The sequence below is a fragment of the Corvus kubaryi genome, unplaced genomic scaffold (genome assembly GCF_017639235.1).
Source record: "Corvus kubaryi isolate FWS band 111438036 unplaced genomic scaffold, C.kubaryi_AGA036_p1.0 65206, whole genome shotgun sequence".
Classification (NCBI taxonomy): domain Eukaryota; kingdom Metazoa; phylum Chordata; class Aves; order Passeriformes; family Corvidae; genus Corvus; species Corvus kubaryi.
Genome location: NW_024581839.1, coordinates 2182 through 29150, shown reverse-complemented (window position 1 = coordinate 29150; position 26969 = coordinate 2182). Strand labels below are relative to the sequence as shown.

The 26969-nt window shown below is 46.2% G+C and overlaps 1 protein-coding gene across 1 annotated transcript; it reads right to left on the bottom strand.

The window, feature by feature from the left end:
* Positions 1 to 1546: 1546 nt before the first annotated feature.
* Positions 1547 to 26684, bottom strand: LOC121673120 (protocadherin-15-like; the record flags this gene model as incomplete). The annotated part of the gene is made up of 5 exons (XM_042046191.1): positions 1547 to 1656; positions 5399 to 5614; positions 16759 to 16886; positions 25198 to 25338; positions 26575 to 26684. Coding segments are annotated over 5 exons (688 nt in total), but the record flags the coding sequence as incomplete, so codon positions are not given.
* Between the last annotated feature and the right edge of the window lie 285 nt (positions 26685 to 26969).

Below are 26969 nucleotides of genomic sequence, written 5' to 3'. Positions count from 1 at the left end.
CTCAGTAGACAGTGTTGATGATACAGCTGTTTTATCTGTTAATTAATTACACACTCAATTTTTATAAATTAGTGCATTATTTGAAGTCACAAAACTGCTTCGGCCTGAGACTCCAAATAATTTGGTTTCCCTTTGCCCGTGGTTGCACACAAAAAAATCACAAATCCTTATTTTATTTTTATGGGCTGCACAAATTACTAAACCTGCATAAAAACAGGGAGAGGGTGATCTTTTAAATTTAGGAAGAAAACATGAGAAATTTGAAGAGAGCAGTGTAATAAATAGATTTCTCTGTGAAACAGACCTTTGTACACATATGCAAAATTATTTCTGAGATATTTGTTCTCTGCAAATATTTTCAGGAATGAATGGGCCAATTTCAAAATAAGTTCTTGTAATTCTTCTGGCAAAGGTTGTCCTTAAAAACTTATTCTTAGAAGAGAAATTCCCCAGCTGCACTGATCTGTCTGTGAAGGTAAAGACTTCCCAAGCTGATCTGGAGAACTCAAAACCTGCTAATATTGTGGGGTTTTTTAACTTTCTAAAACTCATTCCAAAGCTTTGTTCACTGAAATACAGAATCACAGCATGGTTTGGGTTGGAAGTGACCTCCAAGGTCACCGAGTCCAACCATCAACCACTACCACCCTGTTCACCACTAACTCATGTCCTCATGTGCCACTTCCACATGGGTTTGAACACTTCCAGGGATGGGGACTCAACGCTTGCTTGGACAGCCCCCTCCAGTGCTGAAACCACCCTTTCCATGAAGAAATTCTCCCTGAAATCCAATCTAAACCTCCCCTGGTGCAGCCTGAGGCTGTTTCCTCTCCTCTGGGCACTTGTTACCTGAGAAAAGAGCTCGACCCCACCTCAGCAGAACCTCCTGTTAGGAAGTTATTCCTGGTTCTACACAATTCCTCCTTTCATGAAGTTATTCCTGGTTCCAGGCAATTCCTGCTTTCAGGAAGTTATTCCTGGTTCCAGGAAGTGCAGTCCCTGTGAGTTCAGCCCGTTGCCTGAACAACTTCCTTGGTGGTTCTGACATTCGAATCTCTCGGAGCCAACTCCCACCTGGCCCAAAACAGACGGAGAAAAGGGGAACATGCCCCAAATCTCCAGGAGCAAATCCATCAGGAATTTTTCCTAGCCCAGTGAAGACGTGAGGCACTCAGAGACTTTTCCAACAAGTGGTTGCACCATCAACCCCAAAGGTATTTCCAGTTCCATGGAGAACAACAGGCAGGATGGACCAGACCTGTGGGAATCTCAGAGGTGCCACTCATCACTGATTGAAGTGACCAAAAAAGGGACAAAGATTGGTTATAAACTATTTCCTACAGCATTTCCTATCCTGCATTGTCTAATTCCATGACACCAAGTAGAGAAAACTGTCTCTGTGTAACGAAAAGAAGCCAGAAGTGCAAACCTGACCCCTGGGAGCTGCTGCTGCTGTGGTGTCTGGGGGCTCTTATTGACCAGATAAAAGATCTCCCTCACTCCCCAATCCATCTAATCCCAAAGCCAGGGAATTGGCTGATATTTGTAGAGGAAATAAATTGATTACCCAATGAGTTGGTCCTTGTTTTGCTCCACAAGGGTGGGAGGAACGTTGGAGACGATCACTTGCATGTCCAACTGATTGACCACAGAGACCTGAAAAGAAAAGAGGGAAATTCAATCGGCACAGCCAGGCACAGCCCCCTCGCTATCCAACAGCAATGGAAAAATTCCTTTCCTGCCTCCACACCATGCCCTGACATCCGGATTTCTCCTTTTAATTCCAAATGGGAGAGCTGGGAAATCTTGCAGCCAAAGCACATTAACATCAGGCAAAGATTTAACTGGAATTGTAATTCCAGGTCTGCATTGGAATTATGGATTTTTAAGGTGGGGACAGCAAAAGCTGTTCTTAGTTCAGACTTGACTTAGAGAATCCCAGATCTCCCACGGGCTGTATTCAAAATTACTTCTGAACACTTGGGTGGTTTGGATGCCAGGAAAATCCTCCCTTGGAGCCATGCAGTGTGCACCAAGGGAAGTGGAATTACAGGATTAATTCCATGAAATCAATGCTACTTTGTTAGAAAATCAGGACGGAAATTGTTCATTTACATTGAAGCGATCAGTGAGAGGTTCTATTTTAATCTCCAATTGTTTTAGCTTCTCCCTCTATCATAAAACTGCACATTTTACCATTGAGCTTTTTCCTTAAAAAACACCCAACCAAACAGGAAAAAATGCTTCTAATCCACTCCATGCTTGTGTGCTTTGTTGGAATAAAATTAAATTCCAGTTTTCCACTGAGGTGTGGAGTGACCTCAGACCAAATCTCTGGCAACTGGTATTTTTTACTACAAAGCCGATGTCACTCCAATCCTGTAGAGGATTCCGGAGGAAAATTTGGAAAACTAGGCAGTGTTAAAGCTGATAAATTTAAAAATCAAGGGTTAGTTGATTGTAAAAGAAATAAACAAGCCCTGATTTTCCAAAGAGGAGCCCTGGAAGCACAGCAGCAGAAAAGCCTGGATGTGCTTCCACATCAAACACCGATTCACCAGCTTTGAAGCTTAATTCAACTTTTAAATATTTAAATGTTCTTGAAATGTCATCAGATGCCCTGATCAGCACGTACAGGCTCCAGTGTAAGAAACACGGAATTATAATGAGCTCCAAATAAATTGTAGACTAAAATCATGCAGCGGAACTGGAAAGCAATGATTAATTTAATAGAATTAATTACATTAGCCAATTCAAGCAACCACTGTGCACCCAGGAACTGAGAACAGCATAAAGGCAACACCAAAACCAAAGGCAGTAATTCTTTTAATATTGAAGAAATGACAATTATCATCACTTGTTCTTGTACAAAACCAGGGATAAACACACATTCACGACAAGCTGTAGGAAACCAAGGGTGTTGGACAAAAATCAAGCGACATTTGAGGTTTCCATGGTAACATTAACTTGCTTGTTATCCCCATTTGTAAAGGCAGGCAAAGCAGAAAATTGTTGGTAACCTCTAGCCCACGATCCTGATCCCTTTGATCCCAAGCTTTGCTCATTAGGCACTTCCCAAGTTTTAAATCCATCAAGGCAGAGCCTACAGAGCCTTGATCATGATATGGTACCAATGGATTCCTGGGAGTAGCCGGGACCTGAATGAGGGGGGGCTTTGAAAGCCCCTCAAACCCAATAAACATTTGATTAAAGATGATATCCATGACATCATAAAGGTGATACCCATGATCTCAAATAAGGATAGTGAATATCCACTATCGACACTTCCTCGGCACCTTTAGATGCTTCCTTGCAGCAAACTCATTTTAAAATGTAATTTTTAAATCTCTTTCCTCTCACAGATGCTGTGAAGGAAAATTCCATCACAAGGAAGCAAACTGTCAGCCCACAGGTGTCTGCCTCGAGCCATCCTGGTGTCCTTCCCATGGATTGTCCCCACCAGCATGAAGACCTTTGACCAGGGGATTTGGCAGGTCCTGCTGCTCCCAGAGCTGTGCAAGGCTCTGAGGAAGCATCCTGGTCCCAGTTCTGGAGGATACCTTGCTCTGCTCAGCTTCTTCCCAGTCTTGTCCCTCTGGTGGTGTCCTGCCTCTTCTCCCAAGACCTCCCCAGGGCAGTCCTATCCTGTTCCCCCACATCTTACTCTTTTGCATGGGAGTAATTAAATAATTTCCCTGTTCTCTGTGCACTTTTGGAGCTGGTTTTGAAAGAAAAAACACCCGAGAGCCTGAGCTCCTGACCCCACAGCAGGAAAATCCTGTTAACATCATGGGAAAGGATCTTGGTGTATGAAACACGCTTGGTGCATAAAATCAGAGCGGGTTGGGTTGGAAAGGACCTTAAAGCCCATCCCGCTCCAACCTCCTGCAGGGACACGTTCCAGTGTCCCAGGCTGCTCCAAGCCCCATCCAACCTGGATTTGGACACTGCCGGGGATCCAGCCACAGCTTCTCTGGGCACCCTGTGCCAGGGCCTGCCCACCCTTACAGCCAGGAATTCCTTCCCAATATCCATCACATCTAGCCCTGCCCTCTGGCACTGGGAAGCCATTCCCCCTTGTCCTGGCACTCCATCCCTTGGAAATGGTCTCTCCATGTTTCCTGTAGCTCCTTCAGGTCCTGGAAGGTCACAGGGAGGTCACCCCAGAGCTTCTCCTCTCCAGGCTGAACAATCCCAGCTCTCCCAGCCTTTCCTCCCAGCAGAGCTGCTCCATCCCTCTGCTCATCCTGGAGCCTCCTCTGGACTCATTCCAGCAGGTCCATGTGCCAGTGTTCTAAGCAGGATGGGGGTGTTCTGGAATTGTATCTCCAGCTCCTCCAAGCTTCCTGAGAATGCCCCATCATTTTGGGAGGTCAAGCATGAGGGCCTCATCCTTTATGTTTATTTGGTGAACTGCTGCAGCACTCCCACACCAAGGATTCTGGCTCTCATCCGTACCCTTTGACAGCGTTCCCATGAAGTGGATAATGCACTCCATCCCTTCCACATTATGCTAATATTGAGCCAATCCATCAAGTTTAGAGGCTTTAAGGAAATTTAGCTTGGATGCTTCCTGCAGCTGGACTAAGTCAGTGTCCTCTGTACAGCACAGAACCACGAGCCTGAGGCCTAAAGATGGTGCCAGTTCTGAAATGTTGCTTTCCCAGGGACTGAAAAGTTCATTCTCAGCCCAAAATTGTTCCTTGACATAAGCAACTAAGACAACAAGGACACGACCAGCAGGGACACAGAATCCCAGAATCATTGAATGCTTTGGGTTGGAAGGACCTCAAAACTCATCCAGTGCCACCCCTGCCATGGGTGGTGGACACCTCCCACTGTCCCAGGCTGCTCCAAGCCCCAATGTCCAGCCTGGCCTTGGGCACTGCCAGGGATCCAGGGGCAGCCCCAGCTGCTCTGGGCACCCTGTGCCAGGGCCTGCCCACCCTGCCAGGGAACAATTCCTTCCCAATATCCCATCTCTCCCTGCCCTCTAGCACTGGGAAGTCATTCCCTGTGTCCTGGCACTCCAGACCTTTGTCTGGAGTCCCAAAGTCTCTCTTCCATGTTTCCTGTAGCACCTTCAGTGCTGGAAGGCCACGATGAGGTCACCCCAGAGCTTCTCCTCTCCAGGCTGAACAATCCCAGCTCTCCCAGCCATTCCTCCCAGCAGAGCTGCTCCATCCCTCTGCTCATCCTGGAGCCTCCTCTGGACTCGCTCCAACACGTCACAAAATCTTTTAGTTTAGGAAACCAAAAGATTTATTCCACTGCCTTCAAAAAATTAAGCACAAGTTCTTTATGTCTTTTCTCTAGGCCTGCCTGGAATTCAACTTTCTGCAGTGTTTGAATTTCCTCAGGAATTATTCCATAGTGATAATCCCTGGCTGATACTTACGAGCACTTCTGCTTTGCTGCTCAGCCCTTTGCCGTAATCGTCAGTGGCAATGACCTGGAACTTGAAATAGGATCTCCTCATGTTTTTGAAGAGCATGGCAGTTTTGATCAGCCCCGTGTAAGCCTCGATCACAAAGCCTTCCTTGCCATCCTTGATGGGGGGAATGATGAGCCTGTATTGCATGGCACTGTAATTCCCAGTGTCCTTATCATTGGCCTAATGGGGAAAACAAAACAAGCAAGGTAAATATGCTTGGAAGGAGTCATTAACCTTGTCCTTTAAATAAAGGTACATCTTGGCCCAGCAAATTTCTGCCACTCTGACATTTAAAACATGAGACTCCAGAGCACAGATATGGCTGCTACTGTAAATGCTTCATTTAACTTTGCTGCACTCAGTTTTGCTTTTCCAGCAATTTCTTCCTCCTCTGTTGGCACTAAACTGCTACAAAAGAAAGAAAGAAAGAAATTTAGAAAGTACAAAAATACAGGTTGACTTTCAAGTCTGCAACAATACCTGAGAACTGCTTAATTCTGAGAAACCTCCACTGCCAAATTCTCGTTGAAAAAGAAATATCAAAGATAAAACCATCTCAGCAACTCGTGCACAGACTTACACAAGAATATCCTTCATCTTAGAGATATTCTGATGGAGAACAGATATTTTTGGTGCAAACAAATAATTTTTTATTAAAATAAGGAAGGATTGAGTGGCATTCCTGCAGTGGTGCACAAGGACCTGCTGGGCACCCCAGTTCAGGACACAGAGCATATTCTGCAGCAGCACTGATGGAGGAGAGGTATTTTTAGAGCAATTTAACAATGTTTTATTAAATAAGGAAGGATTGAGTGGCATTCCTGCAGTGGTGCACAGGGACCTGATGTGCAGGACACAGAGCTGCCCTGGCACTGTCCTGTTGCTGAACTGGGTCAGGATGCAGAGCTGGCATCAACCAGGCTGCCACAGGAATTGTTATTCCACCTTCCTTGCTCCTGACAACCCCAGGTACTCCCATCCTGGCCTCTCCAACGCCATTCCTTATGCTCCTGTTCAACAGCAGCACAGGGAAGTGTATCCACAGGGAAGTGTTTCCAAGGACCCCCTACAGAGCTTTCCCGTGCTCCTTCCAGGGATCAGCGAGGTGGAAGCTAATTAATACTGAGCACTCATTAGTCTTGGGCATGGCCTCAGCATCTGGGACACTTCAGGATCTATCAGCAGGTTTGTATAGAAATATTGGCAAGGCTCCTGAGGCTGTGGTTTAAGCTAATGCTGGAATAAAAACCAGCCTTTACTTTGAAAAGGTGCACGTAAAATCCAGGGAAAAATCCATACTGTGCCACAACTTAAGCATGAAAAGCAATAAGGGTTTTGTGTCAGCATGAAGAGTTCACAGAATCATGGAATATCCTGAGCTGGAAGGGTCCCACAGGGATCACCCAGCCCAGCCCAGCCCCTGGCGCTGCCCAGACACCCCAACAACCCCAGCCTGGGCATCCCTGGCAGCGCTGTCCAAACGCTCCTGGAGCTCTGGCAGCCTCGGGGCTGTGCCCATTCCCTGGGGAGCCTGGGCAGTGCCCAGCACCCTCTGGGGGAAGCACCTTTCCCTAATTCCCAACCTGACCCAGCTCCAGTCATTCCCTGGGTCCTGTCCCTGGTCACAGTGAGCAGAGAGCAGAGCTGTTTATGAGCCACCACAGCTGCTAGAAAAGAATTATCTGTGCAAGGTCATTAAGCCTTCAATAGGGGGCCATTAATCATCATTAATTGTTTCCTCAACAGCACTGGAAAAGTTCTATATGGTGGAAATTGTCCCTTCTGTTTGTTTTTCATTTTCAGACAATTTTTCAGGGAATACCAGCACCAGATGAGCGATCCAGGTACTCAAAGCTGTGTGTGCTCCATGCTACTCCAACTCCTATCAGCCCAGATTCCCAGACGGAACCATCCAGCACTTAAAGGATAATATCCAGGCTGGTTGAGCTGGAAAGAGCAAACAGGTTTCATTCAGAGATGCCCAAAAGATGGAATGGTGTCCTGGAATGACACCGGCTGTCACTTGTCACCGATACACAACTGGTTCGATTCCCACCCTCTCTCGATATTTTGCTTTCTTCTAAATTCACAAACCTTCATCTGGTTTGGCTACCAAAAGCATAAATATAAAATGTGTTGCTTTTGTTCTCCAGCTCCGTAGTTTTTTTTCAGGCTTTTAAAATCGAGATTGCTGCCTCCTGGGTGAGCTCAAACTCCTTTATCAGCGATTTTAGGAAAGACGGGACGGTTAAAAAGCTTTCTGAAATTTACTCTGTTCTGTCAGTCAAAAAAAGAAAGATATCAGTGGGCTTTTCCAGAGCATTCCAGCTTTCCAACTGGCACGGGGAAATACAGCCCCACAACATCCCAGAGCCAGCAGATGGGAGCTTGACAGGTGGAGAGTCAGGAGAATTGTTGGCTTTCCACGTAAATATATTGCTGAAGGAAGAAATGAATGTGAAAACATGCTATGTCATAGAACCATGGAATTTTTAAGGTTGGAAAACACCTCCAAGATCACCCAATCCAACCTTTGATCATCACCTTGCCCATTAAACCACACTGTGCAGTGCCACACATCCACTCATTCCTTGAACACTTCCAGTGCTGGCGGCTCCACCATTCCCTGGGCAGCCCCTTCCAGTGCTCAGCCACTCTTTCATGAAGAAACTTTTCCTAATATCCAGCCTGAACGCAAGGAAATGGCTGGAGAGAAACACCAGGTTGATCTTTGGATAGTGAGAAACAAAGACAAAAATTAAAGCAGCACCTCAGCTGTGCCTGGGGGGACAGGACACAGGGAATGGCTTCCCAGTGCCAGAGGGCAGGGCTGGATGGGATATTGGGAAGGAATTGTTCCCTGGGAGGGTGGGCAGGCCCTGGCACAGGGTGCCCAGAGCAGCTGGGGCTGCCCCTGGATCCCTGGCAGTGTCCAAGGCCAGGCTGGACATTGGGGCTTGGAGCAGCCTGGGACAGTGGGAGGTGTCCCTGCCATGGCAGGGGTGGCACTGGATGAGTTTTGAGGTCCCTTCCAACCCAAACCATCCTGGGATTCCAGGGTAAGTTCAGCTCACACAACACAGCTCAGGATAAAGCCATGACCAACCCAGAGAAGTCCCACCTGGCCAAACCCTCTGGTTTATCCACACTCAGCTTTGCATGTTGGTAATGGAGCTGGGGAGGAAAGAAAAGCAGAATTCCTGTAAGACCACACAGCACAAGGGACCCAGCAGCAGCCACAGGAGCAGTGTCTGATCTGGCTCCTTTGGGGTCATCCCTGAGTGAGCCAACCTTCTCAGGGAGTGCCCAGTGAAGTCCAAAGGCTCCTGAATGTGCCCTGGAGAGGAGCATGACGCCCTTCCAATAAAAAGCCAATTTCTTATTTAAAATGGATTTATGAGGTTGGTTCAGCTGGGTCAGAAGCCCATCATATTTTTAATAGTAGCAAATTCTCTCTCAACAAAAGCTACGGCTTTTAATGGTCGCTGCTTTCAGTGACACCAGAAATCAATTTCACCTTCAGCATTTCATGCCTGGAGATGTGTGTGACTAAAAACAAACAAAATTTGGATCCAAATTAAGGTATTGATGCTGCAGGCATGAGCATTAAATGAAGCCAGCCCTTTTGCACAAAACTCAGGGCACTGGAGCTCAGCGCTAATGAGATGTTTAAGTCTTCCAGCCGAGTTTAAGGCATTAAACTCCAGTGAAGGAGGCCTTTTGACATTTGAAGCTCACAGCTTGTAAAGTCCTGCAGAGTTCAGGTGCCCTGAGCTGGTGGACAGGCTCTGAGTTAATTGTCACCAGTTCTGAGAGCTCAGAGCCACCCCAGAGCCATCGGCAGCCTCAGCACCATCACAGCTCAGGCTCCCAGACATCCACCCAGAGATGAGCAAACAGGTGCCAAACAGCCTAGAAAAATGATCAGATTCCAGCTTCAAATATCTGAACTTTGTTGTTTGCATTCCCCCCTTTCTCTGCTCTTTGGATCAAACCTAAGGACACTCGGCTTGGCAGGACCAGGAGAGAGAGCTTATGAGCTGCTCCCAGGAACGCCCCAAACTTCTCCAATACAGAGGAAGGATGTTTGCTATTCCTGTAATTTGTCCTGAAGGTAAATATTTTTGACACTTCATTAGGAAGAGATCTATGACACCTCAGGAGCTGCATTATGACTGTCAAAGAAGAGAAAGAGCTGCACTTAATCTTAATATTCCAGCAGCATGGCTGCCTTTTGTTCTGTGCAAGAAATACAGATGTCTCCTAAATCCTGCTGTGATTGAGGGCTGTTAAATATGGATGATCTCAGGAATTACCAGGCCAAATTCCAGCCTCCTGTGATTGAGTTTAGGTGTGCCCTCACAAAGGGAGTTGGGTCAGCATCGCTACCACCCTCCCACACAGGAGGAGGAGGCACAAATCCTGGGGTGCTCCCTAATCCCAGCACAAAAGCATTGAGGATATTTTTACTCAGAGGGTGGGCAGGCCCTGGCACAGGGTGCCCAGAGAAGCTGGGGCTGCCCCTGGATCCCTGGCAGTGCCCAAGGCCAGGTTGGACATTGGGGCTTGGAGCAGCCTGGGACAGTGGAAGGTGTCCCTGCCCTGGCAGGGGTGGCACTGGATGGGCTTTGAGGTCCCTTCCAACCCAAACCATTCTGTTCTCTCAATGATCAACCAATTTTTTTTCCTTTTCTTTGTAAGAAGGCCGAAAAATGATGCCTTCAAAGCAAAAATTCATTCATCTCTGGCTCCATGTGTCTGCACAAACACAGCTCTGTGGCAGGACACCCAGGGAGGCTGGCAAACGCCAGCCTGTGTGACAGCAGCACCCTGTCACCAAAAATCACCAGCGGCATGTTTGGGATGAGCATAAAAATCATCAGTGACTGCAATTCTCGAAGCTGTTGCATAACCATTGATGATCCCAGTTTTTAGCATTATCAGCCCGAGCCTAATCCAGATTTGCTGCTGAGCATGAAAAGCAATTGTTAATTTGAGATGTTTTCCACCTCCCTCGCAGGGTCACCCTTAACCACGAGCCCGAGGCTGCTGAAGGGGCATGGAAAATGGCAGGATTGGGACTGGGCTGCTGAGGGATTTTTTCCCCTCTTCCTAGCAGATGGCAGCTCCAACGTTCCCAATTACTGCTGGCACATCAAGCAGCTTTTAGAACCTGGCTGGTTTTGCCATAGGAATTTCCAGATTGCTGCAGGTTTCCAGTTCTGCCGGCACAGCCGCCCCTGTGCTGTTTTAGGGGAGGTTTCACTGGGTGTTCTACAGCCACCTAAGCCGGGAAATTTGGTGTAACCATTGCAATTTTCCTTAATTTCCTGCATTTCTTCACTTCCATGCTCTTTTACACCCTCAGCTGGCTGAGGCCCTTTGGAACTCCTGCCCCTCACCTTGGTTTGCCAGGGGCTACCTCAGGAATTTGTAGCCTTGAATTTGCAGCCTTGAATTCATACTCATATACATATTGATATTTTATTAATAATATATATAATATGTAATGTATAATATGTAATATATAATATGTAACGTATACTTAAATTATATTTATGTATTATAATTATATTTTATATATCCATTTCTATTCATATTTATACTCATTCATATTTTATTTTTATTTAGATATAATAATGTATAATATATTAATATATGCTTATATCATACTTATATTTTTATATATTAATTTATATTCATATTAATATTTTATTTATATTTAAATATAATAATATAGAATATATTGATATATACTTACATTATGCTTATATTTATATACTTATGCTTTTATAGTCATTTATACTCCTATTTATAGTCATATTAATATTTTATATTTATATATAATAATATAGAATATATTAATAAATACTTATGCTTATATTTATATATTCATTTATACTCCTATTTATATTCATATTGTATTTTTATTTATATGTTTGTTTATATATTTATTATTAATTTATATGTTTATTTATATTTATATATCATATTAATATTTTGTATATTCATTTATACTCATTCATATTTCTGTTTTATCTATATTTTTATATATAATAATATATAATATATTAAGTTATATTTATATATTACACTTCTATTTTATATATTCATTTCTATTAATATTTCTATTCCTATTGCTTTGAATTTACCTATCACAACATCCCTGATACTGATCGCTGCCCAGCACACTCCCAGTACCCCCAGTGCCAGGAATCTTCTGAGGAACACAGGTAGAATAAGGGGAATGGGAATTGTTCTTTCTGTCCTCCAGTGGTGTCCAAAACCTCCCAGGTGCCGAAGGAAACAGGGATTCATTTTGATGGGCTGTCTCATGGGAAAAGGTGTTGAATAAGAGGGGTTCCCAAAGTCGGATTTTGAAACAGATAATTGGAAAAACGGATTTATTGCCATTTTTCTTCTGCCAATGGCAGTTAGTGCTTGACGGAATAAGTTTGTGTGTGTGAGTGGGGGTAAAGGCCACACACATTGATTTCCTCCATGGGATGGGAATGATCCAGGAGCACTCCCCACTCCCAGCCCCTTCACTCAGGAAGGCACATGCAGCACCAACAGTCTTGAAAATGCTCAAAAACACCAAAGGAATTGAAATAATCTTCAGTTACACTGGAAAAAATCCCAAAGGGTAGGGAACTCTCTGACTGCTGCCAGACAAAAATAATAGGAAAGCAAGAGATTTTCGAGTAAGAAGTTCAGGAAGCCAACATAAAACCCGGGAATATTTTGAAGGAGATTACCTCTGTGCTTGGCATTCCCGTAATATTTGCCACAACAGGACACACAGCTTCTTTGGGGGCCAGATGTTCCAGCAGCTGGAGGCTGGGCTGTTGTCACTGCAATGAGCTTTTCAGAGCAGATTCTTCCTCCCACCAAGCATCTTTTTCTCCCTACTCTGGGATCCATAAATCACATTTTAAGGAAGAAAAGGTCGCGACTGGGAAAGCAGCTGAGTTTCGTGCCCAAGTCGCGCAACAGCCGAAGGAGGGATGAGCAAAATGTTGCCCTGAAAGCTGTCCTGGGTGCCCAAGGTGGAATCTGTGGAATTCCAGAACCTGCCACTCTAAAGATTCCCTTGTCATCCCAAGGAAAAGGTAATATCAAAAGAAATCCACAGGTTATAGGCATGGATAGAAAAAAAATGGAGATTTAAAATGGGTAACACAGCTGGGCAAAAAAGCAATCCCGGTATTCTCTCCCTATCCATACCCTGGAATTTTATTTCTTTTATCCATTGTTTTAGCTTGTTATGGGATCTCTAAGATGCTTTTGAGGTGCAGAAAAGAGGAATTCCTGCTCCCCTGTGTGTCCTCAGGGTCAGAACCTGCAGCCTAAAATGGCTTTGGTTTATTTTGCCCTCTTCTGTTGAGATATTCCAAGGGCAAGAAAGGATATTCGATATTCAATAAAGGATATTCCATGGGAATAAAGGATAAAGTTCCATTAAAAAGCTGATCAGAAAGGGACAAAAAGCACAGGAAAGGGCTGGAATTAAAATGTTGTAAGAATCAAGGCATTTCCATCAAATACAGCCAATTCCAGAGCGTTAGACTCACTGGCATTATTTAGGCAAGATTCCTTCCCTGCAAACATTTTCAGGATGAAAATAAAACTGAGCAGCAATACAGAGAATTCTCTTTCTTCACTAGAATTAGGACGTTTGATATTTCCTCATTTAAATCCATAATAATTCAATAATTTAATAAATAAAGGAAGAAACCTAGAGGTTACTGCTGTTCATATTTAAGAAGCAAGAGCTAACAACACTCCGTTATAGGGAGAAGCCAATTCCTGCTGGTAATTTCCCTAAAGATTCTGTTGTTTGTGGGTTCGTTTCCTGAAGCAAATTGAAAATATTGTGTTTGGGGCTTGAGGAAGCCTGGTTGGAATTCTGAGGGGGAACAACCATGAAAATACCAGTGAAAAGCAAAATAATTCTGATACGAGGAGATGCGAAGCAAAGCTCAGGGCACAGAATTCGTAAATTAGAGGCTGTGTTACATCTGGTTTTAATTAATAAATTCCTAAACAAAAGCACAAAAAGGTCTTTAATTAAAGAAATGGGCTCTCAAATACATTGGAAATTCTGGGGGGGGGAAAAAAAAAGGGAATTTCAGAGAAGGGGACTTCAGGCAGCAAGGAGCAAATCCTTGGCTAAAAAATGGCCATTTTATTCAAATATATCAGTTTTGGTTTTTTCTTGGAACATCAGTACCTCCACAGCTTTCAGAGGCTGCTGCTCTTAATCCAGTCAGATCCATAGAGAATAACTCATGTGGTTTACCATTCCCCAAATTAATTCGGATTAAAAATGGCTTTTGGAGAATAACTTGTGGCATTCTGCTGAGCTTAAGCTTCCTTTTTATCTACTTAAAGGAATCTTACTACAAATCTAGAGCGAGGCAGCTCATGACCCTCTTCTGAAAGGCTTTTATACTCAAATTAGTGTATTTAAGAGGATACTGCTGGCAGCAAACCCAATGACCTTAGAGGGTTGGGAGAAGCTCCATAGGATTGGCCTTGGCACACATCAACTCTCCGGACGATGAGAGAAGTTTTTATCCAATATTTTACTGGTCTGTTTGTCTCTAAATCAATTTGTGTGGAATATTACAGACTCAGGATCAGTTTTCTTCTCTCCTTATTTTTTTTAATTTAAGGTTTTTTTTGGGTGTTTGATTATTTTTATTATTTGTGAAATTTTATTCAGGCCAGAGTAGAAGCAGCTGAAGCCAAGCATCTGAATGTTCAGCAGTGTATTGGTGCTGAATTGATCCAAAACTGATTTGCATCGACTACTCTATTAATAATTAAAGACTACAGGCCTTATTTATCCCCGGAAGTTATTATGTGCTGTTAAAGAAGAACTAATTGTGGAGGTTTTGGGGTGTTTTTGAAAGTTGTAGTTTTGCATTGGGTCATTTGAAAGGCTGGGAGAGTTGGGGTTGTGCAGCCTGAGAAGAGAAGCCCTGGGAAGACTTTAGAGCCCCTTCCATAGCCTAAAGGGGCTCCAGGAGAGCTGCAGAGGGACTGGGGACAAGGCATGGAGGGACAGGACACAGGGAATGGCTTCCCACTGCCAGAGGGCAGGGCTGGATGGGATATTGGGAAGGAATTGTTCCCTGGCAGGGTGGGCAGGCCCTGGCACAGGGTGCCCAGAGCAGCTGGGGCTGCCCCTGGATCCCTGGCAGTGCCCAAGGCCAGGCTGGACATTGGGGCTTGGAGCAGCCTGGGACAGTGGAAGGTGTCCCTGACATGGCAGGGGTGGCACTGGATGGGCTTTGAGGTCCCATCCAGCCCAAACCATCCTGGGATTGTGTGATTCCAATATCCCATGTTTGAGCCTCATCAAGGCTGTTGTCAGTGCCAGGAATAATGAGAAGGTGGCTGAGAAAATTGCTTTCTTCTCAAAATTACTCAGATGATGTGAAAGAAAGTGAGCAACTGTTAATGAATCCAGAAGATGAAAGCAAATGCATTAAAAACTCCTCCTAAGAAGCCGAATTCCCCCGTGGAATCCAAACCTGAATAATTTCTACAGTGCAAGCTCTGCATGTACTTTATTAATGTTCTCCTAAATTTCAACTTGGAAAGCTGCTCATTTCATTCTAGTCCTCAAGAACAGACATTCATTTGATTAATTATTCTTAAACCAGGCTGGAATGGGGATTGTGTTTAACTAACAGAGCAATTACTTTTGCTTTCTAAAGGCCAGGAAGAAAGGTAACGAGCACTGACTGCTGCGAATGCTTGGTGCTACAACAATAAATTCCGGCCCGATCCTCTGTAACAAGAGCACTTCTTAATTATTTCCAATTTTACTTTCACTAAACACACAATTATGTTTAATGCCATCCACTAATACCAACTCCTGGCTTAGGCCTTGTTCCATTTCGTGCCAGCAGAATCAGGGAGGATTGGAACAGAAGTAGCTTAAAGACATAAAGTTGCCATTTCTTTTGGTCCTCCTTTGTGGTCTGCTCACCTGTTTTGAGTCAAACATTTCCAAAGGGCAAAAGCAGATTCCTTTCTTCACCCCCAAATTTCCCTTAGCTCTTTTCCACCCATTTCTTATCCCCCTGACTGACACACACAAATTCCTGTGCCTCAAAAATCCTCTTGGAAAACCAGGGAGGATTTTCACGGCCTGTTCACGTTTCATGTGACGACTCCAAACATCATTTGACATTTGTGCCTCGTGTTTCTTTTGCTTTCGGACACAAACCCCTCCTTTCCCTAAACGACTTGGCCTTTCAGAATTTTCTATCTACTCCAGTTCCTTTTTCATGCTACCTGCTCTCTGCAGTTCCCTGGAAGGAGGATGGAGCTAGGTGGGGATTGTTCAAGGGACAGGAGGACAGGAAATGGCCTCGAGCTGTTCCAGAGCAGGTTTGGATTGGATAATGGGAAGAATTTCTTCATGGAAAGGGTGGTTAAGCACTGACCAGGGCAGTGGTGGAGTCACTGCCCCTGGAAGCATCCCAAAATGTGTGGAAGTGGCACCTGGGGACACTATTGGTGGTGACCATGGTGGTGCTGGTGGATGCTTGGATTTGATAACCTTAAAGGTCTTTTTCAAACATAACAATTCTGTGATTCTTCAGCAGCTCTGGAGTTCATGGATTTGACACAATTCTTGGATTCGCCACCATTTTTGGATTCCTAATTTTGATGAAGTAGAAGCTTCCCAATTCCCCACTGCTTTGCCATTTCTGGGCTTATTTTGGGAAGGACTGCCATGAAAGCAACCAAAAAAAAATCAAGTAGGGACAACTTTAATAAGCTCTGAACTACTACTTTTTCATTCCTGGTGCTCTAAACACATCATTTATTTGTTTTCTTGAAAACAAAGAGCTTTTACTCTTGGCTATTAATGTCTGATGATAATTGTAGTCTGTATATTATATTTCCATTAATTTTCTCTCTCTTTTTTTAAAAAAATCCCCTATGGATGGTTAATTTTATTCCCACTTTCCTCCCAATGCAGACCTGAAATTGCTGTTTTTTCCCTTTTAAAGCCTAAACAAGCTGCTGCCAAAACCAGAAAAATCTTGTACGTTGAACATACAAGAAATGTTTCACTATTAACAGATCTCAAATGAGAGCCACAAACTGGCAGGAGAAGCAAGCACCTTAAATTGAGTAGAAATAAAACCTGGGTTTTAACTCAAAATCATCCTTGTGTCAACATCAACCATCAAGCAGCTTTAGAAGACACAAATTGCAAAGGCTCCTGGAAAAAAAAAACCAGTGAGTACAAATTTTCCCTCTGCAAGTGGAGCTTATTTTAAGAACTTCAGCCTTACCTTCACTTTAAGCACAGAAGAAAACATTCTGGCATCTTCAGACACCCCTCCAATGTACATTTTTTTGGTAAACATGGGTGCGTGGTCATTTTCATCCTTCACCTCAATAAAGACCTTGGCTGTATTACCTAAAAAGAAGGAAGGAAAAAGGGAAAAGAGAATATTTTGTAATAATTTGTAACATCTACTGGCATTCACGCATTTACAGACCAAGGAGATAATGTACAATGAGAGTAGGGATAATAATGTAAAAAAATAAGTCCATTAGCCATCATGAAATGCTAAAATTGGATAATCCCAGAGTCACTGAGGCTGGAAAAGACCTCCAAGATTATGAAGTCCAAGCTGTGCCCGATGCCCACCTTGTCCCCAGCCCAGAGCACTGAGTGCCACCTCCAGCCCTTCCTTGGACACCTCCAAGCATGGGCACTCCAAAGCTCCCTGGGCAGCCCCTGCCAAGGCCTGAGCACCCTTTCCATGCAGAAATTCCTGCTGCTGTCCAAGCTGAGCCTCCCCTGGCCCAGCCTGAGGCCCTTTCCCCTTGTCCTGTCCCTGTTCCCTGGCAGCAGAGCCCGACCCCCCCGGCTGCCCCCTCCTGTCAGGGACTTGTGCAGAGCCACAAGGTCCCCCCTGAGCCTCCTTTGCTCCAGGCTCAGCCCCTTTCCCAGCTCCCTCAGCTGCTCCTGGGGCTCCAGATCCTTCCCTTCCCTAGACAAGAAATAGGGACCTATAAAACACCTTGATTCCACAGGTTTTGGTCCTATTAAATACCCACAGCTGTCACCAAGAGGTAATGAGGAGGTATCACAAAGAGCTCATTAACAGTAGCTCTGCACCTTGCTTGATCTATTTTAATTATTCCTACTGCCATGCAAATTCTTAACCGCTGATTCAGTCCTGGTGTCTGTAAACTCATAAATGGTCACACAAAGCCCCGGCTCAGCAGCCCCAACACTTAATTAATTTCCTATGTTAATTGAAAGCATCCCTAAGCCTGTCCTCCTCCCAAACCTGGCTTGGCCCTGGGGAACTCCACAAGATTTGCTTCCCCTGAGAGGTTCAACACAAAACACCAGAGGTTCAACATGAACCCCCACTACTAACTTGGTTTTATTAAACAGTTCCTGCTCCAGCCCATTGAGCAATAAACATCTCCATCCTTCTGCAAGGGAAAAAACATCCAGCAAAAACCATGGAGCTGGTGCCAAACAGATTCTACTGCGCAGTAATCTCCACCAACATCTGCTTCCCTTTTTCAGAATCGTATCATCCAGAAAGATTGCTGGAAATGATGATATCCAGTTCATTAAAACCACATTTGCAAGTGATAAATTGCCTCCTTTCTGAGATGGTTTTCCCAGCTCCTTTCAGTGCCAGGATAATTTCAGTGTTGCACAGGTGCCACTGACCTGAGTTACTTGTACAATGTAGGCTTGTTATAAAAGGCTCAGGAGCTGTATCTTTAGGGGAGGCAAAAATTAAACCCCAGACTATTTCTGATATGGCCAAAGTCATATTCTGCCTGATGGTCCAACTGATGGGAAATGAATGATGGCTTCATAAATGGAACTGAAATCTGAAAAAAACCCAAATATTTAAAATGCTGTCCCTGAGCCAGCAGAATGTCCTGGGGGTCCTGGGGGACACTGAGCTGTCCCTGAGCCTGCAGAGTGTCCTGGGGCCAAGGAGGCCAATGGGATCCTGGGGGCAGCAGGACAGAAGAGCATTCCCAGCAGGGCAGGGAGGGATCCTGCCCCTCTGGGCAGCCCTGGAGGCACCTCTGGAGTGCTGTGTCCAGCCCTGGCTCCTCAGCACAGCAGGGCCAGGGAGCTCCTGGAGCGGGGCCGGCGGAGGCTGCGCAGCTGAGGAAGGGCCTGGAGCATCTCCGTGCCCAGCACAGGCTGAGGGAGCCGGGGCTGCTCAGCCTCGAGAGGAGCCCCAGCTGAGAGGGGCCCTCAGCCCTGGCTGTCCCTGGCTGCAGGGAGGGCTCCGAGCAGGGCCCGGGCTCTGCTCCGGGGCCCAGCAATGGCACCAGAGCACCGGGCAGGGCCTGAGCCCAGCAATTGCCCTGCCCAGGAGGCAGAACTGCTGCCCTGGGCAGTGCCCAGCCCTGAGCACATTGGCCACAGAGGCTCTGGGCTCTCCTCCCTGGGGCTGTTGCAGAGCTGTGTGCACACAGTGCTGGGCCTGTGCTCCGCGATGGCCCTGCTGGAGCAGGGAGGTGCCACCAGGTGCCCTCTGTGCTCCCTGCAGCCTGAGCCCTGCTGTGGGGCTCTTTAGTATGGAGAGAAGGGGGATAACAGAAAGGAAAGAAAAGAAATTACATGAATTGTCAAATCTCTGTCATCTTAAACCAGATCCTTGATGTTTCTGGCTGCAATACCAAGCTACGGTAGGAAAATGAGATTCCCAGGCAGACTTTCCCACTGCAGCTCCACCCTTTAGGGAAGAAGGTGGCATTAAAAGCAGAATTATGTGTGGAAGTGACCTTGCCCTGCTGAGCCTACAAGCAGTCCTATCACCGGCTGCCACTGGTTTGATGCTGGAGGGAAGATCCTGATTTTATCTGTGCAAGTGGGATCAGGTGCTGGCTCACCTGCACTGGTTCTCTCTAATTCAAATTAAACATCATTTGCATAATGCTCACTGTTGTCGTGTCAGGCCAGTTTGGGTGAGGTGGCTGAGCCTTGTGCAAAGTTTGCCTTGCAATTTGCTCAGCTCCCCATTTGTTTAATTTGCTGGCAGTTCTCTGAGCTGCCAAAAGGCTGATTTGTTTAGCAAAGGGTGAACGCTTGGAGAATGGAGAAATGGAAGTTATTACATTAAGGACAAAGCAAATGAAACATCCTGCATAGCCACAGGCCAACATTAGCACCGTCACCATTGAACATCTACCTGCACTTCAGCTTCCTGCCTGATTTTGGACACAGTCCTTCGTTCTGGCAGATGGGAGTGGAATGTGGCATCTGCGAGCTCCTCCCTGTCCCAGCCTTTGGATGCAATTCCTACAGCTGGCTGCAGGAAAGGGCTCCCCGCCTGCTGCAGAGGTTTCCTTACCCTCACACCGGAGTTCTCACTAAAACCCCTCAGCAGCAGCTGTGCCATGTGGGAAGGTTGTGCTGGATCCTCTCCCATGCGGATTTTCCAGTGCTTCTGCTTGATTCAGGAATATCCCCTGCACATGGGCTCTGGTACTCCCAAATCCACCACTCCTGCACCTCCAGCACCCAGCCTGATGGAAAAGGCCACCAATGAAGCACAGTCTTAGAGAGTCTGGTTTAGACTCTGCCATTAGACTCCTTTGCCCTTCATATTCCGAATTTTTAACCACTTTTCTAAACACTCCTTGGGTGTGGCTTGAACCCTCTTTGTGAGGACATCGATCATCACAGGCTGTCAGTATTCACACTCCCAGAGGAGAAATTTATACCCCCATGGATGTAAAACCTTCCATCTTTGGTGTTCTAGGTCTGGAATCCAGCTCCAGTTACTTCTTTTCTTCATGGATTCCAGGAGTGGAAAGCAGGATTTACTTGCCTGTGGTACTTTTTGTGAGACCTCACAGAACCCAAATATAATTCTTATTACTGTGACTGAGCTACCTAAAGAGTTGGCCAGGTGAAAGAGCAAAAAGCATCCTTCCCTGGACAAAGCAGCACAGGCTGCCAGGGTGGTCAAGACCAGCAAATAAAATAGATTTCAGCGCTACCTCGGTCTCCTGCAAGATCCCTTTTTCCTCTTCTCTTCCTGCCCCCCAGAGATGAGCTGCAGTGCACAGAAAATACAGCAGTGCAGCTGCTTCTAAGTCATCCTCAGCTTCTAAGAACCAGCTAAATAATCACTGCCAAGACTTTTGGATCTTTCATCTTGTGTGGTTTGCTTAAGGGGAGTGAAAACACCCTGAAAGCTGCTCTAAAGCAAAGCTGAGGAACCTCTGAAACACCTGAAACGAGCAGACCACAAATAAGTAACACAGAAAACAAATGCAAGAGAAACTCCTGGGTCACTAGTGAGTACTAACCAACACTTCATTCCCAGAAGTTGTTCCCAAACATCCTCGTTGAAAGCTCTTTGCCAGTCTCCCCATGTAAAAATGTGCCAGATCCGTGTGAGCCTGTAGTTCCTTGCCAGGCTGCAGAAAGGAAGCTGAACAGAAGCAATGGATTTTGGACACTGGGACAGCACCAACGATGTTTTGAGTGCTCCCAGGTGAGTTTTACTCAGTGCTCTCACCAGCAGCGCTGCTCCGGCCTTCTGCAACATTCCAACCCAGCCGTGGATCCAGCTGCTCTTCATGCATGGGTAATTCTGACATAAACCCCTGCATCTCCAAAAGCAATTCTGGAGGAGGCAACAGCAGATTTCAAAGAACCTTTCCAAAGTTCATTTGAATCCAGCTGGGAGGGAGAACTGTAATTTGCTTTCCTCCTGCCTTACAAGTGAGCGGAGCAGGCTCTGTGCTTTGGCAGGTGAGCCGAGCTGAGCTGCAGCTGGGCTCCATCTCACATTCCTGGGTTTGGCAGAACCAAGTAGGAATCAGCACTGAATATTTTTCAGTGGCATTTCGATCTAAACGAGCCCATAAGGCCTGAAGAAGCTCATCATGTGCTGTCACTGCTCGAAGAGTGCAGAAAAAAGCAAACAGCAATGTGTTTGGACCAGCACCAATCCAAGGTCTGATTTAAATCCGTATAAAACCTCTTTTTCGAACAAATAATGACCAGAGTGGGAGCTCAGGTTTTATGCAGCCTCTCTGAAATGCACTGTTTTGCTGCCCAACAAAATTGAAGCCTGTCCCAAGCTCCCCCAGAGCTGTGAGGCAGAGGGATGAGCTCTCCAGGCTCTGCTTGCATTGAGTCCATCTGTCACAACTCCTGGATCTGGGAACTGCTGGAGCAGCCAACTTGTACAGCACCACCAGCAGCAACTTTTGCAACGAAAAACATAAGGCTGCTTTACTATTACATGGACCCCGCAGGGACACAGAATGCATGCTCACGTTTAACGGAGTAGAAGCATCATTCCCATTTACCATGGAGCAGTTGCAGAATGTTAGTTGTAAAACTCCCATTTCCACTTTATTCCCAAAGGGTTTTTTTGGGTTTAGGAAACTAAAAGCTGAAGGAGACAGAACTGTTGCCTCACCCCCAACCACCAAAGCACAGCCCTGCTCGCAGCTGGGAGTACAGCAGAGCCAGGGCAGTGCCTCTGTACCAGCCCTGGGGGTGCCAAAGGGGACAAACAGTTCTACCTGACATGGAAATAATCAATGGAAGGTGATTTTGTTTTCAAATCCTCTGACAGCAAGATAAAAACCATATCTAACAAGGTTCTGTCATGGAATCATCCAGGTTGGAAAAGACCTCCAAGATCAGGGAGTACAACCTGTGACCAATTACCACCTTGTCACCCAGGCAATTAATTCCTCTTAAATGCAGGAAAAGCTCTGTTATTATCTTTACATCTCTAGGAATGTAAAATCATGGAGCCATGGAATGGTTTGGGTTGGAAGGACCTTAAAGCTTATCCCATCCCCTGCCATAGGCTTGGACACCTCCCACTGTCCCAGGCTGCTCCAAGCCCCAATGTCCAGCCTGGCCTTGGACACCTCCAGCGATCCAGGGGCAGCCACAGCTGCTCTGGGAATGCCCCCCAGGGCTTTGGTTCTACACCTGGGACTGGGTTAAATTTGGTGGTAAAAGCCTCTCTTTGTCCCTCCTTGTCCATCCTGCTCCACTGCTCTGTCCCTGTGCTAAGGCAGCACTTTCTCTTTGTTGCTCCCTCTGCTTCCACAGAAATCCTTCTGCTTCCTCCTACCCTTTCCTTTCTGCCTCAAGGAGCATCAAGTCCAAGTCCTGGCCCTGCACAAGACAGCCTCAAGAATCCCACCCTGTGCCTGAGAGCGTTGTCCAAACTCTGCTAATATGGAAGGTCCTTCAGGGCTCAGCATCCCCAGAATCCTCAAGGAGAACTCCAAGCTTTTTAACTCATCCTCATCACCAAACCCAACTCTCCTTCCATTCAGATGAAGTAAAACCACACAGCAATTTCATAGCATAAAGTTTCAGTTAAAGTAACTCCTTTAATGAGTTTGACTCTGCTGAAAGCAAGAATGTGACTTGGCATGATTTAGCATCATCTATTAAACCCCCAGTTTAAGTCACCAGTTGGATGCTCTCATACTCCAAAGGACATCTCAATTTACTTTCTCTCCTCACACAGTTTTGCAGTTATTGCCATGCTATCAGCTGGCACCATCACTGAAGACAAGCTCAGTTACACTCAATGCACTTTCACTTTTCCCCAGCACAGATGCAAACTCCAGCTCCTACTTCTCTATAACTATTTCCTGTAATACCATCACTGCAAACAATTTGGTACCAAGCTTCTGAGCTTTGTGAAATTCAGCCCTGTGTGGTGGCTGAGCAGTTTGTCAGTGCTCTGTAATTTACAGAATCCCAGGATCCCTGAGGCTGGAAAAGCCCTCCCAGCCCATCGAGTCCAAGCTGTGCCCGGTGCCCACCTTGCCCCCAGCCCAGAGCACTGAGTGCCACCTCCAGCCCTTCCTTGGACACCTCCAAGCATGGGCACTCCAAAGCTCCCTGGGCAGCCCCTGCCAAGGCCTGAGCACCCTTTCCATGCAGAAATTCCTGCTGCTGTCCAAGCTGAGCCTCCCCTGGCCCAGCCTGAGGCCCTTTCCCCTTGTCCTGTCCCTGTTCCCTGGCAGCAGAGCCCGACCCCCCCGGCTGCCCCCTCCTGTCAGGGACTTGTGCAGAGCCACAAGGTCCCCCCTGAGCCTCCTTTGCTCCAGGCACAGCCCCTTTCCCAGCTCCCTCAGCCACTCCTGGGGCTCCAGCCCCTTCCCAGCTCCGTTCCCTGCCCTGGACACACTCAATGCGTATCTCAAAGTGAGGGGCCCAGAAATCCCTGTAGGTCCAGAGTAGGTCACCGACAAATTGCAGAACAAATTCCACCAATTCAGGAGTATCCAAGACCAGAACTGGCAGCAGGTCATTGCCACCAGGTGTCCCAGCTCCATATTAATTCAGTGTCACACCATCCTGGGGCTTTGCATTCCGAGTCACCCAGCTCCAAAATGGTTCATCAGCTCAACCTCAGCAAAGCCCACAGTGATGTGTTCATTGTGCCCCATCTCCTCCCACTGCAGCTCATCAATTCAGTGCCCTGAAACTCAGAAGTAGTGTTTAACCTGATTAAAACTCCTCAAAAATGAACAAAGTGCTGAGAAAATGGAAAGGAATTAATTGTATAAATGCAGGAATCAAACCCAAAGGTCAAGGGATCTCCATTACAAAATCATAAGTGATTCAGCTGGCCAGATACTTCTAAAGCATTTTAAATATATACATTTATCAAATTCTTTAGCCATCCGTGCAGCACAGTGCACATTCCAAGGAATATATATGTTGTGTACTCCCAGAGAGCCAAACACACCCAGCTTGTCTTCCTGTAAGCTGGCCTGAAGTCAAACTCCAGTCATTATCCAGCATTCTGGAATAAAATAACTCAGCCATCACTTTTTTGGAACTGCTGTTCAGCTGGGAGAGCTGCTCCAGTGCAGAGTGTGAGTCAGAAGAGGGAATGAAGGGCAGGACCTGCTGATTCCCTCATGTCTTCAGCGATCTCAGAGAAAGGTTTGGAGAAGGCTTTGTGCTGCATGGAAACCTAATCTGCTCCCTGGGCATTCCTTGGCTGGATTTTTATGGATATAACCTGACCTGGATTTCTCCCAGGCACAGGGAAAAGCAGGCAGCTCTGTCTTTCTGTCCCCTGCCAGGTACATCCTTGATGGTGGCTAAACCAGCACAGGATCTCACCCTGCTCCTAACAAAGCCAAGCTCCTGACCACTGCTTAACCCCGATGTGTCACACCCCACACACTCCATTCTTACTCAAGGAAAAAGAAATAGCCATGATAATCCAGGCTCAAAATCCCAAAACCTTCTGCTGGTTCTGTGGGTAGCATTGGAAAGAAACCCTGGTGAAGGTATTGGAATTGCCACCCCTGTACAGTGCCTCAGGCCATTCCTAAGTTTTATGGAGTGTTCCCAAATACTTCAGCCCCTTCAACTAACATGGAATCACAGAATCCCAGGATGGTTTGGGTTGGAAGGGATCCCTAAATCCCATCCAGTGCCACCCCTGCCATGGGCAGGGACACCTCTCACTGTCCCAGGCTGCTCCAAGCCTCAATGTCCAACCTGGCCTTGGACACTGCCAGGGATCCAGGGGCAGCCCCAGCTGCTCTGGGCAAGTCAGGCAGAGAGACCCAAAAATGCACCATGGGCTGTGATCCCATCACCACCATCACAGCCCTAAAATCCAGAAAGGTCACTGGAGTGCAGTTTCAACATTCTCAGCAGATCCCAGCAATATCTGTGTAAAAAGGGTGGAAAAGGAAGGATTTTTGACACTTACTTTTGGAGGGGACCCGCAGGTTGGATCTCACCACCTGCAGGGAGTCTGCCTGCACTCGCAGCTCATAACTTTGGACACGTTCATAATCCAGAGGCTTCTTCACGGAGATCACTCCCGTTCTGTTGTTAATGGCAAACACATCTGGAAGCCAGAAAAAACACAGGAATTTTCTGGGATGCAGAAACGGGGATTTTCAATACCCAAGGCTTTTATTTTGGGGATGACACAATCCAAGCAAGTCATTTCCTCCCTGCCTCCCCTCCTCCTTCGGGCCTGGAAAAGCCCACATAGCTCCTCTTTGAAGATATTTTAAGGAGCAAATCAGCTGGATCCAACCTGCTGCTGGGATAACCAACCCAGAGTCACAGAATCATGGAATATCCTGAGCTGGAAGGGACCCGCAAGGATCACGGAGTGCAACTCCCTGCACAGGACTTGAGGACAAGTAGGAAGACGGGACAAGACAAAGAGCCCACACTCACGAAAAGGAGGATGGGATGGGGAATTCTTTACATCCTTCCCAAGAATTCTGTATTATTTTGTCAGGATATCCAGGTGGATCACAGAGAGTATCCCAGCAGGATGTTTTGCTTGGATATCAGGCTCTAATCCAGTATTTGTTACAGCATGGCCAAGCCTGCAATCCCTTAAACCAGATTTTTAAGCAAGTATAACTCCATCAGAGCTATTCCTATTTTTATTTTGCTGTGCCATGGGCTTACACCACGTGGCACCCACGGGAATGTTCACATCAGTGAGTATTTTTTTCTTGTAATCCTGCTAATTAATCTGAGCTTTAGCTGATCTCCAAAGGTTTGATAACGGCAGTTGTAGAATGGTAGAATGGTTTGGGTTGGAAAGGACCTTAAAGCCCATCCAGTGCCACCCCTGCCATGGGCAGGGACACCTCCCACTGTCCCAGGCTGCTCCAAGCCCCAATGTCCAGCCTGGCCTTGGGCACTGCCAGGGATCCAGGGGCAGCCCCAGCTGCTCTGGGCACCCTGTGCCAGGGCCTGCCCACCCTTCTAGGGAACAATTCCTTCCCAATATCCCATCTAAACTTCTCTGTTCCAGCTTGAAGCCATTCCCCCTAGCCCTGTCACTACATGCTCTTATAAGAAGTCCCTCTCCAGGTTTCTTGTAGGCTCCAGCACTGAAATTCCCTCCTGCTTGTGCAGTTGAGGTGGGATTTCACCTCGATGATCTTAGAGGTCTTTTCCAGCCTTAACGATTCTGTGATTCACCTCAGCAGCTTCACTTCTCCACACTTTCTTGCAGGCCTCTGGTGCACCCACCAGGCCTGGCATAACCACAAGGCTGAAATATTATTATTATTATTATTATTATTATTATTATTTATATTATTATTACACTTACCCTCTTCATTCCCTGACACAATGGAGTACACGACTGTCTGGTTCAAGGCGGCCGCGGTGACAACGGTGACCACGGTTCCCTTCGGGGCACTTTCACTCACTGGGGGGGGTCTGCAGAGGGGAACAGAAGGATTTGTGTGACATTCCTGAACAGCAGATTATTGACAATTATTCCTCGCCTTAGTATTTCCACCATCTATTAGGCTGCCAAAGGATCTGTTATTAGGGAAAATCATATTCAAAAGGAAAATGTTCAACCTTTGAAAATGCAAAACCCACTGAGAAGTTCAATAGACAAGAGGTGGCAACGTAAAGATCTAATGCTTCTTGGATGTGAGAAATGGGAAAGCAGGGAATAATGAGGAGAAACAAGAACCACCCCAGCCTGAAAAATTG